Genomic DNA, 16,756 nt, shown 5'->3' with positions numbered 1-16,756 from the left:
TTCTAGAATTTTACGATTTTTTCTACAATTTCTAATATTACCATTATAATTTGCCAATTTTTCGGCAGTTTTTGTCCCTCTTCCCCCTAAAAATGTTTTAACCTCCGAAATATATTCCAGTATAAAATCTTTAGAATAAACAAAGTTAGAAATTTTAGTTTATATTTATCTCCCCCCATCCTTTTGCTCATATTACCTCAAAGATCCCAACTTTAGCTCTAAATAGATCTCATTGATCTAACTAATCTCCAACTCTCGAGAGCCAATTCCTGATTTTTAGTGTTTCTTTGGCAACACAATTTTTTTTTCAATCAAATGGAGCTACGGCTTACTTGAAGAGATAGCCACAATTTTTCCTATTGGTCACCTCCAAGGATATTCTATCGATCAGTGACGTCAGAGCCTAGAGATAGAACACTTCCTCTGTTAGTAAGCTAAGCGTTGGGAATCAACTCAAAAATATTGCTATGTTTTTGTAAATGGAAATGTGACAATATATTTAGAAATAGCTTAGAAATATAGATGTATTATTTGTGGCTTGGAACTATACATACTTTGATTACTTACGTTGTTTGCAATGATAGATACGGGATAGGCTTCAAGTCAGGGCAAACTTTTGAGGGTAAGTATTTGTATTGGTCATTCTTCTTCTTATTTTTTGATTGTTTTGAGACAATGCATTTCTAAGCCTTGCAGCCAAGGGTGTATCCAAGATTTTGTTCAGAGGGGATACAAAAAAAAAAAAACACAAAACACAACAAGAATTTTTTTTATATAGATTTTTGTTACTTTTTACATGCCGGACAAACATTTTAGGGGGAAACGGCAAACCCAGTGACTCCCCGCCCTCCCTGGAAGCAGCGTTGCCATCACAGGGCTTTATATTGCCCAAATTTGATCGAATGTATTTGCAGGGGTTAGGGGGATTGCGCTAACTTTTAGGAAGGATGTGCTTGAATATTATTTTTCAGGGGAATGGGAGCACTTCTGTTTTTTTCCAGAAACAGCTGCCAATTTTTTTTCAGTAAAGCGAAGTATAATATTGTACTTAACTGAAAAAAATTCAAATGAATTTACTGAAAAAAATCTGCATTGTCAGTTTAATGTATATATGCTGATATTTATTCCTTAAAATCTTAATTGATCTTTGATTTCTAAAAGTTAGAAAAGTGAAAAAATTTGAAAGAATTTTTTCCAGTAAAGTACAAATTATATTCTGGCTTTTAGAAAGCTTGGGGTTTAGAACCCAACTCATATTAATTTCTGCTCGCTTTGAGTTTGACTTTTATTTATTTTAATTTCTGTTTATTTTGGGTTTCATTTATTTATTGATTCTGAATTGTGGTAGTTGTATTCTTGTAGATTATTTGAGTTTGGCTTTTATTTATTTTAATTTCTGTTTGTTTTGGGTTTCATTTATTTATTGATTCTGAATTGTGGTAGTTGTATTCTTGTAGATTATTTGATTCTATTTTTGTTCATTTTGAATTTAACGGAGTTCTTTACTTTTTAAAAAAAAATTATTTTGATGAAAAAGTTTTTTTTTAATTAATTTCTGTTCTCTTTATTTTAAGATAGTCTTTTTCAGGGAGAAAGACTGAACCTCTTCTAAAGTTAAATAACCATCCTTTCCTTTAAAACCTTAAATACCCCCTGGGCATAGCTTAAAACCCTTGCCCCTATTCTCTGGGGATTGTTTCAACCCCTAAGGCCTTGTTATATGATATTTAGATCATTTTGAACAGAATAGCTATCTCAAAATTTCTATTAGACGCATTTCTGGACAATACGACGTAAGTGTGTGTGTATGGGGGGGGGGGTGCAGCTGCCTTCTGATCACTTTGACTCTTAAAAAGAACACTAGAGCGTCTAATTACCAATACAATGAGCCCCCTCCTAAGTTTATATGACCATGCTTTCTATAGAAACCTTATGTCCCCAGGGCATAACTTAAAACCCTTACCCTGAGGGATGGAGGTTTTGTTATCCTCAAAGACATAATTTCCAGACAGTTTTCATAGGCTGAACAAAATGGCTATCTCAAAATTTTGATTGGAAGTGTTTGGAGAAAGTATGGGCGTGGGGGGCATTTGCCCTTTGATCACTTTTTACTAATAAAAAAGGCACTAGTCTTCTCAATTTCCAGTCAAATGAGTCCTTTTTTGAAGCTTCTACGACAAAACTTTCTATACGAACCTTTTATGCCCCAAGGGCATAACTTACGACCTTTGTCCTGAGGGACATGGGGGGAGGATTGTCATCCTCAAAGACATAATTTCCAGACCTTTCAACTACGTTGAACAAAATGGCCATATCAAAATGTTGATTGGAAGTGTATGGGGAAATGATGGGCATGGGGGGATTCTCCCCCCGAATATTTTCGACTATTAAAAAGGGCAATAACCCTTTCAATTTCCAGTCGAATGAGCTCTTTTTTAAATTTTTACGACAACACTTTCTATAAAAATATTATATGCCCTCAAGGCATTACTTGCAACCTTGGCCCTGAGGGCTGTGGGGGGTTGTCATCCTCAAAGACATAACTTTCATAACTTTCATCTACGTTAAACAAAATGGCTATCTAAAAATTTTGATTGAATTTGTTTTGGGAAATGGTGGGCATGAGAAGGGGGTTATTTACCCTCCAATCACTTTTGACTATTAAAAAGGGCGTTAGTCCTCTCAATTTCCAATTGAATAAGCCCCTTTTGAAGTTTCTACGACAACAATATCTATAAAAACTTTATATGCCCTCAGGGCATAACTTACAACCTTTGCCCTGGGGGCTCTGGGGGGTTGGTCATCATCAAATACACAGTTTACAGAACTCTCAACTACGTTGAACAAAATGGCTATCTCAAAACTTTGATTTGGATGTGTTTTGGGAAATGGTTGGCTTTGAAGGGCTGTTAGTTGCCTTCCAATCACTTCCGATTATTAAACACGGCACTAGCCATTTCAACTTCCAATCGAATGAGCTCTTTTTGAAGTTTCTACGACAATGCTTTCAATAAAAACCTTATATGCCCCAAAGGTATAATTTATAATATGGTAACGTGAGTTTAATGGTTCTAAAGGGAAGTTATGGTAGACACCTTATTGTTTTTTAAAGGGGGCATAGTTACGGTCCTAAGGTAGTTATCCTTCGGTACCGTGCATTAGGCTTTGAAGTGACTAATTTGGCGTACCAGCTGGTAATATTAGAGGGACTAAAATAATATTTTAGAGAGGTTGGCTGTAACACAATACTTTTATTAATGCAACACACGATACAACGTCTTGTAATACAAAACCGCTGGGACTAATTGTCCCAGAGATTCAACAATTATAAGACTACTATGATAATAAGACACTTAAACACTTACGATGTTTGAACATAATCCAATGTATTTCTAACAAGGAATTAAACGGGCAAAGGTTCGCCCGGCAAATGCATTAGTGCCCAATCAATCTCAAAATATGATGACGATAAATTTCTCTTTTCACACCCTTTGGTAACATGCATCTTCTATTTTAGTTTGACCCACAATGGCTTTGGTATTTATATTAGTGTTTTTATTTAAATGAGATTTAAAGTTATATTTGAAACTATATGATTGATTTGAGTTTAAATTTAATTCTCATTAATAATTTAATTTTAGGATAATGTGGGTGATTTAATATTTATCTTCCTGGGGTTAGTAATACCTTGGATAGTCAATATATAACAATTTTTTTTCATGTAGCCACAGATTTCTTTAAACACAACACTTTACATTTTCTTAATATTTTACATTAGCTTAATGAATGTTTAGGCTATAAGGCATTTGCTTATCAAACAGTTCGTGGTAACGAACTGTAAGTAAGGAGCGACCCGGCTCAATAGTAACCGAAACTCTAAAAAACGGAATTTTGATACCAATAGATACATCAAAAGAATCAGATTTTATGTTGATTTCAAATATATAAGTTTTATCAAGTTTAGTCCTACCCATAAAAAGTTACGGGCCTGAGAAAATTTGGCTGAATTTCGAGAAAAGGGGGAAAGACCCCCTAAAAGTTATAGAAACTTAATAAAATCACACCATCATATTCAGTGTATCAGAGAACCCTACTGTAGAGGTTTCAAGCTCCTATCTACAAAAATGTGGAATTTTGTATTTTTTGCAAGAAGAAAGATCAGGGGTGCGTGTTTATTTGCTTGTTGTTTTTTTTCTTTTACCCAGGGGTGATCGTAATGACCCAGTGGTCCTAGAATATTGTAAGAGGGCTCATTGGAACGGAAATTAAAAGTTCTAGTGCCCTTTTTAAGTGACCAAAAAAATGGAGGGCAACTAGGCCCCCTCCCACGCTCATTTTTTCCCCAAGTCACCTAATTAAAATTTTGAGATAGCCATTTTGTTCAGCATAGTCGAAAATCTAATAAATAAGTCTCTTAGGATGACTTAATCCCCCACAGTTCCCAGGGGAAGGGCTGCAAGTTATGAACTTTGCCCATTGCTTATATATTGTATTGGTTATTGGGAAGTATACAGACGTTTTCAGGAAGAATTTTTTCTGGTAGGGGGGCTGAACGAGGGGGTTACTCGGGAGAATCTTTCAGTGGAGGATGTTTCTTTGGGGTAAGAGACATTTCTATGAAGGGGGCGCCGGATTTCCAAGCATTATTTAAAATACAATCAGAAATTAAATTTAAAAAAACAAGTTTTTTCAACTGAAAGTAAGAAGCAACAGTAGAACTTAAAATGAACAGAAATTATTACGTATATGAGGTGGTTCTCTTCCAAGTCAATACCTCGCTCTTTACGCTATAGTTTTTTTAGTGCTTTCAAAAGAGCTATCTATTCTAATTAACGGCCTTTGTGATTAAGGGGTCATTTTTAAAGAATTGGAGCAAAATTTGAACTTTAGCTTAAAGAGCAAGGTATGGACTAAGGGGCAAACCCCCTAATATACGTATTAAAAATATATGAATATAGAAGTTCGTTACGTAAGTTAATTCGTAAGTTACGTATATTTATTATTAATAAAATTGTTCGTAAATAAAATTCAACAAGTTTCGAGAAAGCCATTTAACCAAATAAAAGTAAAATTAATATGCAAATTTCATTTTAATTATTCATGCACGGTGAGCCGAAATCAAAACCTGCATTAATTAGAAAACGTTCACAACTGAAATAAAAAAAAACAAGTTTTTTTAAACTGTAAGTATGGAACGACATTAAAACTTAAAACGAACAGAAATTATTCCGTATATGAAAGGGGCTGTCCCCTCCTCAACGCCTCGCTCTTTGTGCTAAAGTTTGACTTTCTAACAACTCAATTTTTTTTAAACAATAAAATTTTGTTTTAATTGCAAACTTTTTAAATTAACTTTAACGAAATTCACAACATCAGATTCAGCTTATCAACGAACATTATTAAAGAAGCTTCAAGCTCCTATCTGCAAAAATGCAGAATTTTGCATTTTTAATTAACTTTAACGAAAATTACACCATCACATTCAGCTTATCAGATAACCCTATTAAAAAAGTTTCACGCTCCTATCTGCAAAAAGGTGGAAATTTGCATTTTTTGCTGGAAGAAAGATCACGATGCGTGTTTATGACCTTTCGATGCGTGTTTGTGATCTTTTCGACCCAGTGGTCATAGAATATTGTGAGAGGGCTCATTCAACTTTAAATTAAAAGTTCTAGTGCCCTTTTTAAGTGACCAAAAAACTGGAGGGCAGCTAGACCCCCTTCATTTTTTTTTTAACAAAGTCACTAGATTGAAATTTTGAGATAGCCTTTTGGTTCAGCCTACTGTAAATGTAAAACTATGTAAAATGTAAAAACTATGTCTCTAAGGATGACTTAACCCCCCACAGTCCCAAGTGGAAGGGCTGCAAGTTTCGAACTTTGCCCATTGTTTACATATAGTATAGGTTATTGCGAAGTATACAGATATTTCCCGGGGGGATTTTTTCTGGTAGGGGGGGGGATGGGGGAGTTGTTTCACGTGGGAGGATCTTTCCATAGAGGAATTTTTCATGGGGAAGGGAAGTTTTCATAAAGGGGGTGCCGGATTTCCCAGCATTATTTAAAAAACGATCAGAAATTAAATTTAAAAAAAAAATGTTTCTTCAACTGAAACTAAGGAAGAACATGAAAAGCTTTACTAACAGAAATTATTACATATATTAGCGGGTTCGCCCTGTCGTCAATACCTCGCTCTTTACACTAAAGTTTTTCTTAGTCAAATAGTTTGTGGTAACGAACTGTTAGTAAGCAGCGACCCGGCTCAATGGTAACCGAAACTCTAAAAAATCAGAGTTTTGATACCAATAGATACATCAAAATAATCTGATTTTAATTTTGATTTCAAATATATATATTTCATCAAGTTTAACCTTACCTATCAAAAGTTACGTGCCTGAGAAAATTTGGCTGATTTTCGAAAAAAGGGGGAAAGACCCCCTAAAAATTATAGAACCTTAATGAAAATCACACCATCATATTCAGCTTATCAGAGAGCCCTACTTTAGAGGTTTCAAGGTCCTAAATACAAAAATGTGGAATTTTACATTTTTTGCCAGAGTAAAGATCACGGATGCGTGTTTATTTTTATTTTTTTTCTTTTTCCCAGGGGTGATCGTATCGACCCAGTGGTCCTAGAATATCTTGGGAGGGCTCATTGTAGCGGAAATTAAAAGTTCTAGTGCCCTTTTTAAGTGACCAAAAAAATGGAGGGCAACTAGGCCCCCCACGCTCATTTTTTCCCCAAAGTCACCCGATCAAAATTTTGAGATAGCTATTTTGTTCAGCATGGTCGAAAATATTATAAATATGTCTTTTAGGATGACTTAATCCCTCGAAGCCCCCAGGAGGAGGGCTGAAAGTTATGAACTTTGCCCAATGTTAACATCTAGTATTGGTTATTGGGACCCGGCTCAATGGTAACCGAAACTCTAGAAAACGGTTATTTTGATACAAATAGATATATCAAAAGAATTGGATGTTAATGCTGATTTCAAATATATAAGTTTCATTAAGTTTAATCCTACCCATCAAAAGTTACGCGCCTGAGGAAATTTGGCTGATTTTGGAAAAAAAGGGGGAAAGACCCCCTAAAAGTTATAGAACCTTAATGAAAATCACACCATCATATTCCGCGTATCAGAGAACCCTACTGTAGAGGTTTCAAGCTCCTATCTACAAAAATGTGGAATTTTGCATTTTTCGCCAGAAGAAAGATCACGGGTGCGTGTTTATTTTTTTTTTCCCGGAGTTGATCTTATCGACCCCGTGGTCCTAGAATATCTTGGGAGGGATCGTTGGAACGAAAATTAAAATTTCTACTGCCCTTTTTAAGTGACCAAAAAAATGGAGGGCAACTAGGCCCCTCCCACGCTCATTGTTTTCCCAAAGTCACCCGATCAAAATTTGTAGATAGCCATTTTGTTCAGCATGTTCGAAAATATTATAAGTATGTCTTTCAGGATGACTTAATCCCCCGAAGTTCCCGGGAGGAGGGTTGAAAGTTATGAACTTTACCCAATGTTAACATATAGTATTGGTTATTGGGAAGTATACAGTACGGACGTTTTCAGGGGATATTTTTCCTGGTAGTGAGGGGGGGGTCGGGCAGGGACGTACGCAGGGAGGGGGCCTCCCGCTCGGCCGCCCCCCGGAAATCTCACCATTTTTTGATTTTCCCATAATTTTCTGATATTTCTCACAGAATAAGGGATTTGAAGTATTTGTCCCCGCTCCCCGAAACAAATTCCTGCGTACGTGCCTGGTGTCGGGGGTTATGTAGGAGGATCTTTCCATGAAGGAAGTTTTCATGGGGGAAGGGATATTGCTATGAAGGGGACGCCGGACTTCCCAGCATTATTTAAAAAAAGATCAGATATTAAATATAAAAAAAACAAGTTTTTCAACTGCAACAGCAGCAACATCAAAACTTTAAACAAACAGAAAATATTACATATATGATTGGGTTCACCCCCTAGTCAATACCTCACTCTTTAAGCCTCACTCTTTTTTTTATACGAAAGATCTTTCCCCTCCTCAACGCCTCGCTCTTTACGCTAAAGTTTTTATTGTTTTAAAAATTAAAGTTGTGAGACAGAGTCAAACTTTAGCGCAAAGAACGAGGCGTTGAGGAGGGGAAAGCCCCTTTCGTATACGGAATAATTTCTGTTCGTTTTAAGTTTTAATGTCGCTCCTTACTTTCAGTTAAAAAAACTTGTTTTTTTTATTTAATACATCTTAAGCATTGAAAAGTACTGATTTAAATTAACTTTTCAGTAATTAAATTGGTAGTAAATTCTCACTTATTACTGGATTCTGTTGACGTTTGATTTCGGAGCCCTTTTCGAAGTTTCTACGACAGCTCCTTCGATACGAAGTGCCCTGGTGAAAAGGAAAAAAATAAATAACACATTGTGCCAACATTGTTCTTTACTTAGATAGCGCTATTGCGCTGCCTATGATTACGAAAGAGACGCATTATTGAAACTGTACTAGTACATAATTTTGATTATATTTGCAAGTGTGACATTATATGACTTGAGCATAAATCTCAACTATTCATTTGGTCACCAGTAATCGAAACGGCCCATAAAATCAGTGGTTTTCAATCATAGAAAAACCTTAGAAAAGTCAAAGGTGCTTTTCCGTGGCTTGCTCTATCTTGCTTTGAAGGCGGATAATTGGTTAATTGAGACGGACAAAACTTAAGTCTTGTTGGAACTTCAGATCACGAAGATCAAGTAAAATAATTTATTCATCGCCCGTTTTTTTTTTTTTTTTTTTTTTTTTTTTTTTTTTTTTTTTTATTGACGCGTATTCAGCAACATCTCTTTTAAAACGGAATATATATTACAATTTTCTTAACAACGAATCTATCGTACATCTCTAACGGAAAACCGAAAAGAGGGTATAATACTAATGTTGAAAAATATTTTTGACACAAAGGGAGGGTAGCCTGAGCTTATGAATACCACGGAATTTGCTTAAAGTACCCTTATAGTTAAATTGTTGGACAACCCGCATTTTTTTTCCAAATTAATCGTTTCGACTAAAATAGTAACTCTACAGGTCCATATACATGTCGTTTTTGCAATTTTAAGCCTATAATTGTCATTCGAGAAGAAAGCTTTTTTTAATATCTTAGATTTTACAATTTTAGGATTCAGACACCATTACTCCCTATGTCGTTTTAATCAAACATCCATAAACTAGAATTTTACCACCCTTTACACAGCGGGTCAAAAAATGGAAACAGCAACCATAAAAGATATTATTACGGCTATGTGGGGGTCCATCAGAAGGGAGATTTGCAGGGTAGCGATTATTATGTTTATGAGGAGTATACAATAAGGAATCTGAGGGTACTAGTTTTTATTTCATTAAGTTAATTCTTCTGGAGATCCGCTACTCTACACCTTTCCAGTGATTTGTTTATATCCTGCTTCTATTGGAGGTCTAGGTTAATCTTTTAGCAGGTAAATTCTAGATTTAAAAAAGGTAAATCTTAAAAAGGGTAAGTTCTAGGGTAAAAAATAATAAAAAGGGTAATTGTGCTAAAAATTTCCTGTCGGGTGGAAGAGGGCAAGACATTTTGTTCTTCTGTCCTTACAAAAGTGAATACGCAACATTTTTTTTCTTTTTTCGTAACCGTCTTCCATTTTTCTACTGATAGCAACCTACATAATAATTTGAAATAAATCTTTAAATCTTTAACTGAGTCGAGAAATCATTTTCTTAAGAACAATATTGCATAGCTACACATTAAACATTGCGTGTTCTTTCTGTGGGGGGGGGGATAGTGGTGCCTGAATGCTATGATAAAAATATCTAAAAAAAAGTTTCTTCTCTAGGTGCACAAAAAATAAAAAAGTAATTTTGTTCTTGTTAATAGGAAAAATTGAATTTTTGTAAGAATTAAATAAAAAAAACAAGTTTTTTAAACTGAAAGTAAGGAGCGACATTAAAACTTAAAACGAACAGAAATTATTCCGTATATGAAAGGGCTGTCCCCTCCTCAACGCCTCGCTCTTTATTCCGTATATGAAAGGGGCTGTCCCCTCCTCAACGCCTCGCTCTTTACGCTAAAGTTTGACTCTGTCTCACAATTTTTTTTTAAAACAATAAAAAACTTTAGCGTAAAGAGCGAGGCGTTTAGAGGGGACAGCCCCTTTCATATACGGAATAAAGAGCGAGGCGTTGAGGAGGGACAGCCCTTTCATATACGGAATAATTTCTGTTCGTTTTAAGTTTTAATGTCGCTCCTTACTTTCAGTTTAAAAAACTTGTTTTTTTTATTTAATTTCTGATCGTTTTTTAGTTAATGCAGCTTTTATTTGCATAAAAATTTTACTTTTCTTTTGCTAAATGAATGTCTTTACAAATTAACTTACGTAACTAACTTCTATATTCGTATATTTTTCTTCTGGCAAAAATTCAAAGTTGCAGATTTTTGCAGATATGAGCTTGAAACCTATGTAATAGGGTTTTCTGATACGCTGAATCTGACGTTGTGATTTTCATTAAAATTCTTTCACTTGTAGGGGATGTTTCCCCCTCTTTAAAAAATCGAGTAAATTTCCTCAGGCTTGTTGCCTTTGATGAGTAATACTAAACTTTATAAAATTTATATATTTAGAATCAGCATTATAAACACATTCTTTTGATACATTTATTGACATCAAAATTCCGTTTCTAAAAGTTTCGATTACTATTGAGCCGTATCGCTTGTTTTTTTATTGTTTTTTATTACGTATATGTTATTACGTATATGAGGGGGTTCTGCCCTTAGTCAATACCACGCTCTTTACGTTAAAAGTTAAAAAAAAATTGATTCACAAACCCCTGAATCACAAAGGCCGTTTAATTAGAATAAATAGCTCTTTTGAAAGCACTAAAAAAAACTGTAGCGTAAAGAGCGAGGTATTGACTTGGGGGAGAACCCCCTCACATACGTTATAATTTCTGTTCGTTTTAAGTTCTAATATTCCTTCTTACATTTCAGTTGAAAAAACTTGGTTTTTTTTTATTTAATTTCTGATCGTTTTTTAAATAATGCTTGGAAATCCGGCGCCCCCTTCATAGAAATGTCCCTTACCCCAAAGAAACATCCTCCACGGAAATATTCTCCCGAGTAACTCCCTCCTCTAGCCCCCCCTCCAGAAAAAATCCTTCCTGAAAATGGTTGTATACTTCCCCATACCCCAGAAATAATGCTGGCCCGTCCGGCGCCCCCTTCCTGGCGAGTTCCCTTCCCCCATGAAAAATTCCTTCATGAACAGATCCTCCAACATACCTCCCGACCCACCCGTCCCTCCCAGTAGCAGTAAAAAAACTCCTGAAAACTTCTGTATACTTCCGAATAACCAATACTATATGTTAACATTGGGTAAAGTTCATATCTTTTAGCCCTCCCTCTGGGTACTTCGGGGGATTAAGTCATCCCAAAAGACATATTTATCATATTTTCGACCATGCTGAACAAAATGGCTATCTCAAAATTTTGATCGGGTGACTTTGGTAAAAAAGTAAGCGTGGGAGGGGGCCTAGTTGCAATCAATTTTTTTTGGTAAATTAAAAATGGAACTATAACTTTTAATTTCCTTTCAAATTAGCCCTCAAACTATTTTATATTACAAAGGGGTTGTTACGACAACCCATGGTTAAAAAGAAAAAAAAAAAAAAAAAAAACAAACAAATAAACACGCATCCGTGATCTTTCTTCTGGCAAAAATGCAAAATTCCACAATTTTGTAGATAGGAGCTTGAAACCTCTACAGTAGGGTTCTCTGATACGCTGAATATGATGGTGTGATTTTCATTAAGGTTCTATAATTTATAGGGGGTCTTTCCCTCTTTTTTCGAAAATCAGCCAAATTTTCTCAGGCACGTAACTTTTGATGGGTAAGATTAAACTTAATGAAACTTATATATTTGAAATCAGAATTAAAATCTGATCCTTTTGATGTATCTATTGGTATCAAACTCCCGTTTTTTAGAGTTTCGGTTACCATTGAGCCGGGTCGCTCCTTACTTACAGTTCGTTACCACGAACTGTTTGATAGAACGGAAAGCTTGGGGTAATTCTAACGATTCCCCCAGGAAAATAGAAAGATTGGGGGATAATAACATTTGCAGGCATATTTTTGATCCTTCCTACAGAGAAAATCCTGAGATCCTGTGTCAAATACCAAAAGAGTCGGGCCACATCAGGACTAGAAGTTATACTTTGATAAATCCAACCCTGGCTGAACGGCGATAGAGCCATCATTCTTCTGAATTCATTTTTTTTTAATTCAAACGAAATTACGATTTTATAGTTATGCATATATTTTGTCGCCTGAAAGTGGTTTTGCCAAATCCATTCTTCCAAAAATCCGAGGAAAACTAGCCAAAAAAATCCGAGGAAAAAAATCCGAGGAAAAAATTTCCAAAAAATCCGAGGAAAAAATTTTGACACTTGGCTATATCTAGAGCGTTGATTTTGTGACCACTTAAACAACTTTTGTTAAGCAAATCAGCAGTTTTCGGCAAAACGAACCCCGCTGTATGTGATTAAATAAAAAAAACAAGTTTTTTAAACTGAAAGTAAGGAGCGACATTAAAACTTAACAAGAACAGAAATTATTACGTATATGAAAGGGGCTGTCCCCTCCGCAACGCCTCGCTCTTTACGCTAAATTTTTTTTTTGTTTTAAAAAATAGAGTTTTAAGAAAGAGTCAAACTTTAGCGTAAAGAGCGAGGCGTTGAGGAGGGGACAGCCCCTTTCATATACGTAATAATTTCTGTTCGTTTTAAGTTTTAATGTCGCTCCTTACTTTCAGTTTAAAAAACTTGTTTTTTTTATTTAATTTCTGATCGTTTTATAGTTAATGCAGCTTTTATTTGCATAAAAATTTTACTTTTCTTTTGCTAAATGGATGTCTTTACGTATGTGAGGGGGATGTGGGGATGAGGGGGATACGTTATTACGTATATGAAAGGGGCTGTCCCCTCCTCAACGCCTCGCTCTTTACGCTAAAGTTTTTTATTGTTTTAAAAAATAAAGTTGTGAGACAGAGTCAAACTTTAGCGTATATTTTTCTTCTGGCAAAAAATACAAAGTTGCAAATTTTTGCAGATATGAGCTTGAAACCTATGTAATAGGGTTTTCTGATACGCTGAATCTGACGGTGTGATTTTCATTAAAATTCTTTCACTTGTAGGGGATGTTTCCCTCCTCTTTAAAAAATCGAGTAAATTTTCTCAGGCTCGTAGCCTTTGATGAGTAATACTAAACTTAATAAAATTTATATATTTAGGATCAGCATTATAAACACATTCTTTTGATACATTTCTTGACATCAAAATACCGTTTTTAAAAGTTTTGATTACTATTGAGCCGTATCGCTTGTTTTTTTATTGTTTTTTTTATTACGTATATGTTATTACGTATATGAAGGGGTTCTCCCTTAGTCAATACCACGCTCTTTACGTTAAAAGTTAAAAAAAATTTTGATTCACAAACCCCTGAATCACAAAGGCGGTTTAATTAGAATAGATAGCTCTTTTGAAAGCACTAAAAAAAACTGTAGCGTAAAGAGCGAGGTATTGACATGGGGGAGAACCCCCTCACATACGTTATAATTTCTGTTCGTTTTAAGTTCTAATATTCCTTCTAACATTTCAGTTGAAAAAACTTGTTTTTATTTATATTTAATTTCTGATAGTTTTTTAAATAATTCTTGGAAATCCGGCGCCCCCTTCATAGAAATGTCCCTTACCCCAAAGAAACATCCTCCACGGAAATATTCTCCAGAGTAACCCCCTCCTCTAGCCCTCCCCCCTCCAGAAAAAATCCTTCCTGAAAATGGTTGTATACTTCTCAATAACCAATAAATAATGCTTGCAAGTCCGGCGCCCCCTTCATGGCAATTTCCCTTCCCCCATGAAAACTTCCTTCATGAACTGATCCTCCAACATAACCACCGACCCACCCATCCCTCCCACTACCATAAAAAAAACCTCCTGAAAACTTCTGTATACTTCCGAATAACCAATACTATATACGAACTGTGGCTGAAACGCACAACTCTTATCCTTCCCTCTGGGTACTTCGGGGGATTAAGTCATCCTAAAACAAATATTTATCCTATTTTCAACCATGTTGAACGAAATGGCAATCAAAATTTTGATTTGTTGGCTGTGGGAAAAAATAAGCGTGGGAGGGGGCCTAGTTGCCCTCCATTTTTTTTTGTCATTTAAAAAGGGCACTAGAACTTTTAATTTCCGTTCGAATGAGCCCTCCCAAGATATTCTAGGACCACTGGGTCGATACGATCACCCCTGGGGAAAAAACAAAAGAAAAAAAACAAACAAACAAACAAATAAACAGACATCTGTGATCTTTCACCTTGCAAAAAATGCATAATTCCACATTTCTGCACAACAGAGCTTGAAACCAGTATAGTAGGGTTCTCTGATACACTAAGTCTGATCGTGTGAATTTGATTAAGGTTTTGTAATTTTTAGGGGTCTTTCCCCCTTTTTTTGAAAATCAGCCAAATTTTCTCAGGCGCGTAACTTTTGATGGGTAGCACTAAACTTGATGAAAGTTATATATTTGAAATCAGCATTGAAATCTGATTTTTTTGATATATCTATTTATATCAAAAACCCGTTTTCTAGAGTTTCGGTTACCATTGAGCCGGGACGCTCCTTATTACGTATAAATAAAAAAAACAAGTTTTTTAAACTGAAAGTAAGGAGCGACATTAAAACTTAAAACGAACAGAAATTATTCCGTATATGAAAGGGGCTGTCCCCTCCTCAACGCCTCGCTCTTTACGCTAAAGTTTGACTCTGTCTCACAACTTTATTTTTTAAAACAATAAAAAACTTTAGCGTAAAGAGCGAGGCGTTGAGGAGGGGACAGCCCCTTTCATATACGGAATAATTTCTGTTCGTTTTAAGTTTTAATGTCGCTCCTTACTTTCAGTTTAAAAAACTTGTTTTTTTATTTAATTTCTGATCGTTTTTTAGTTAATGCAGCTTTTGTTTTGGCTCCCCGTAATTTAATAATTAAAAAAATTTTGAATAAAAATTTTACTTTTATTTTGATAAATGGCTGACTATAAATTAAAAAAAAAAAAACGTTTCTGCAACTGAAAGTAAGGAAGAACATGAAAAACTTATGCTAACAGAAATTATTAAATATATTATGGGGCTCACCCTATCGTCAATACCTCGCTCTTTACGGTAAAGTTTTTCTTAGTACTTTCAAAAGATCTTTTTATTCTAATTAAACGGCCTGTGTGATTTTAGCGTAAATAGATCAGGGGGGAACCCCTTCATATACGTATATCAAGCCGAACAGAAATTATTCCGTATATTCCGTCGGATAATTTAGGGAAGGTGCCAGGACATCTACACGTCGGGACCACTACCGTCAGAAAATTGACACGTCAGTAAATCGACAGTCACAATCGCTACCCATCAGAGCATCGACACGTTAGTTCATCGACAGTCACAGTCACTACCTGTCAGAACGTCGACAGTCATACCATTAACATTTTTTCTACCAACTAAATTCTGTCAGAACCACTGACCGTCAAAATGTCAACATTCATAACATCTAACAAAATTTTCATGACGAAAATCCGTCACAACGTTGACAGTCATAATATCGACACGTCATAACATTATAAATTTTAGAACTTTATTTTTTGGGGGTTTAGGGGGACAAGGTACCTCGGTTAAGTTAGGTTACGTATTTAATATATGCTATGCTTTACTCCATTCCCCTGATGTGCAAATATCACATTATTTGCATTATTTTCTATATTCATAAATTTTTAACACGTATATTAGGGGGTTCACCCCCTAGTCAATACCCTACTCTTTAAACTATAGTTCGAATTTTTTTTTCCAGTTCTTTAAAAATGACCTCTTAATCACAATCAGTTGATCAGTTGAAAAACTTGTTTTTTTTTATTTAATTCCTGATGTTTCTCTTTAATAATGCTGGGAAATCCGGCGCCCCCTTCCTTGCACTGTCCCTTCCCCCATGAAAACGTCCGTCATTGAAAGATCATTCCATATAGCCCCCCACCCTCTCCTTCCCCCACCTACCAGAAAAAATCTCCTCTGAAAAAGTCTGTATACTTCCCAATAACCAATACTATATGTTAACATTGAGTAAAGTTCATAACTTTCAGCCCTCCCCCTGGGGACTTTGGGGGATCAAGTCATCCTAAAAGACATTTTTATCATATTTTCGACCATGCTGAACAAAATGGCACTCTCAAAATTTTGATCGGGTGACTTTGGGAAAAAAATGAGCGTGGGAGGGGGCCTAGTTGCCCTCCATTTTTTTTTGTAAATTAAAAAGGGAAATATAAATTTTATTTTCCGTTCAAATTCGCCCTCCATCTATTTTATTGGCCCAATGGGTATATACGAAAACCCCTGGGTAAAAAAAAAAAAAAAAAAAAAAAAACAAACAAACAAATAAACACGCCACCGTGTTATTTGTTCTGGCAAAAAATGGAAAATTCCAAATTTTTGTAGATAGGAGCTTGAAACCTCTACAGTAGGGTTCTCTGATACGCTGAATATGATGGTGTGATTTTCATTAAGGCTCTATAACTTTTAGGGGGTCTTTTCCCCTTTTTTCGAAAATCAGCCAAATTTTCTCAGGCACGTAACTTTTGATGGGTAATATTAAACTTGATGAAACTTATATATTTGAAATCAGCATAAAAATTTGATTCTTTTGATGCAT

At 35.3% G+C, this 16,756-nt stretch overlaps 1 protein-coding gene across 1 annotated transcript in view; it reads left to right on the top strand.

Annotated features, from left to right (window-relative positions):
* The first annotated feature begins 429 nt into the window (after positions 1–429).
* Positions 430–16,756, top strand: part of LOC148941207 (uncharacterized) — a 324,029-nt gene continuing 307,702 nt past the window's right edge. Inside the window, exon 1 of the mRNA XM_089104013.1 lies at positions 430–622. Within this exon, the coding sequence (XP_088960139.1) occupies positions 523–622 (100 nt within the window). The 5' untranslated portion in view covers positions 430–522. The remainder of the gene's footprint in view (positions 623–16,756) is intronic.

The sequence above is a fragment of the Artemia sp. Qi Xiang Cuo genome, chromosome 18 (genome assembly GCF_049724085.1).
Source record: "Artemia sp. Qi Xiang Cuo chromosome 18, ASM4972408v1, whole genome shotgun sequence".
Lineage (NCBI taxonomy): Eukaryota > Metazoa > Arthropoda > Branchiopoda > Anostraca > Artemiidae > Artemia > Artemia sp. Qi Xiang Cuo.
This window is presented reverse-complemented; position numbering and strand designations above follow the sequence as displayed.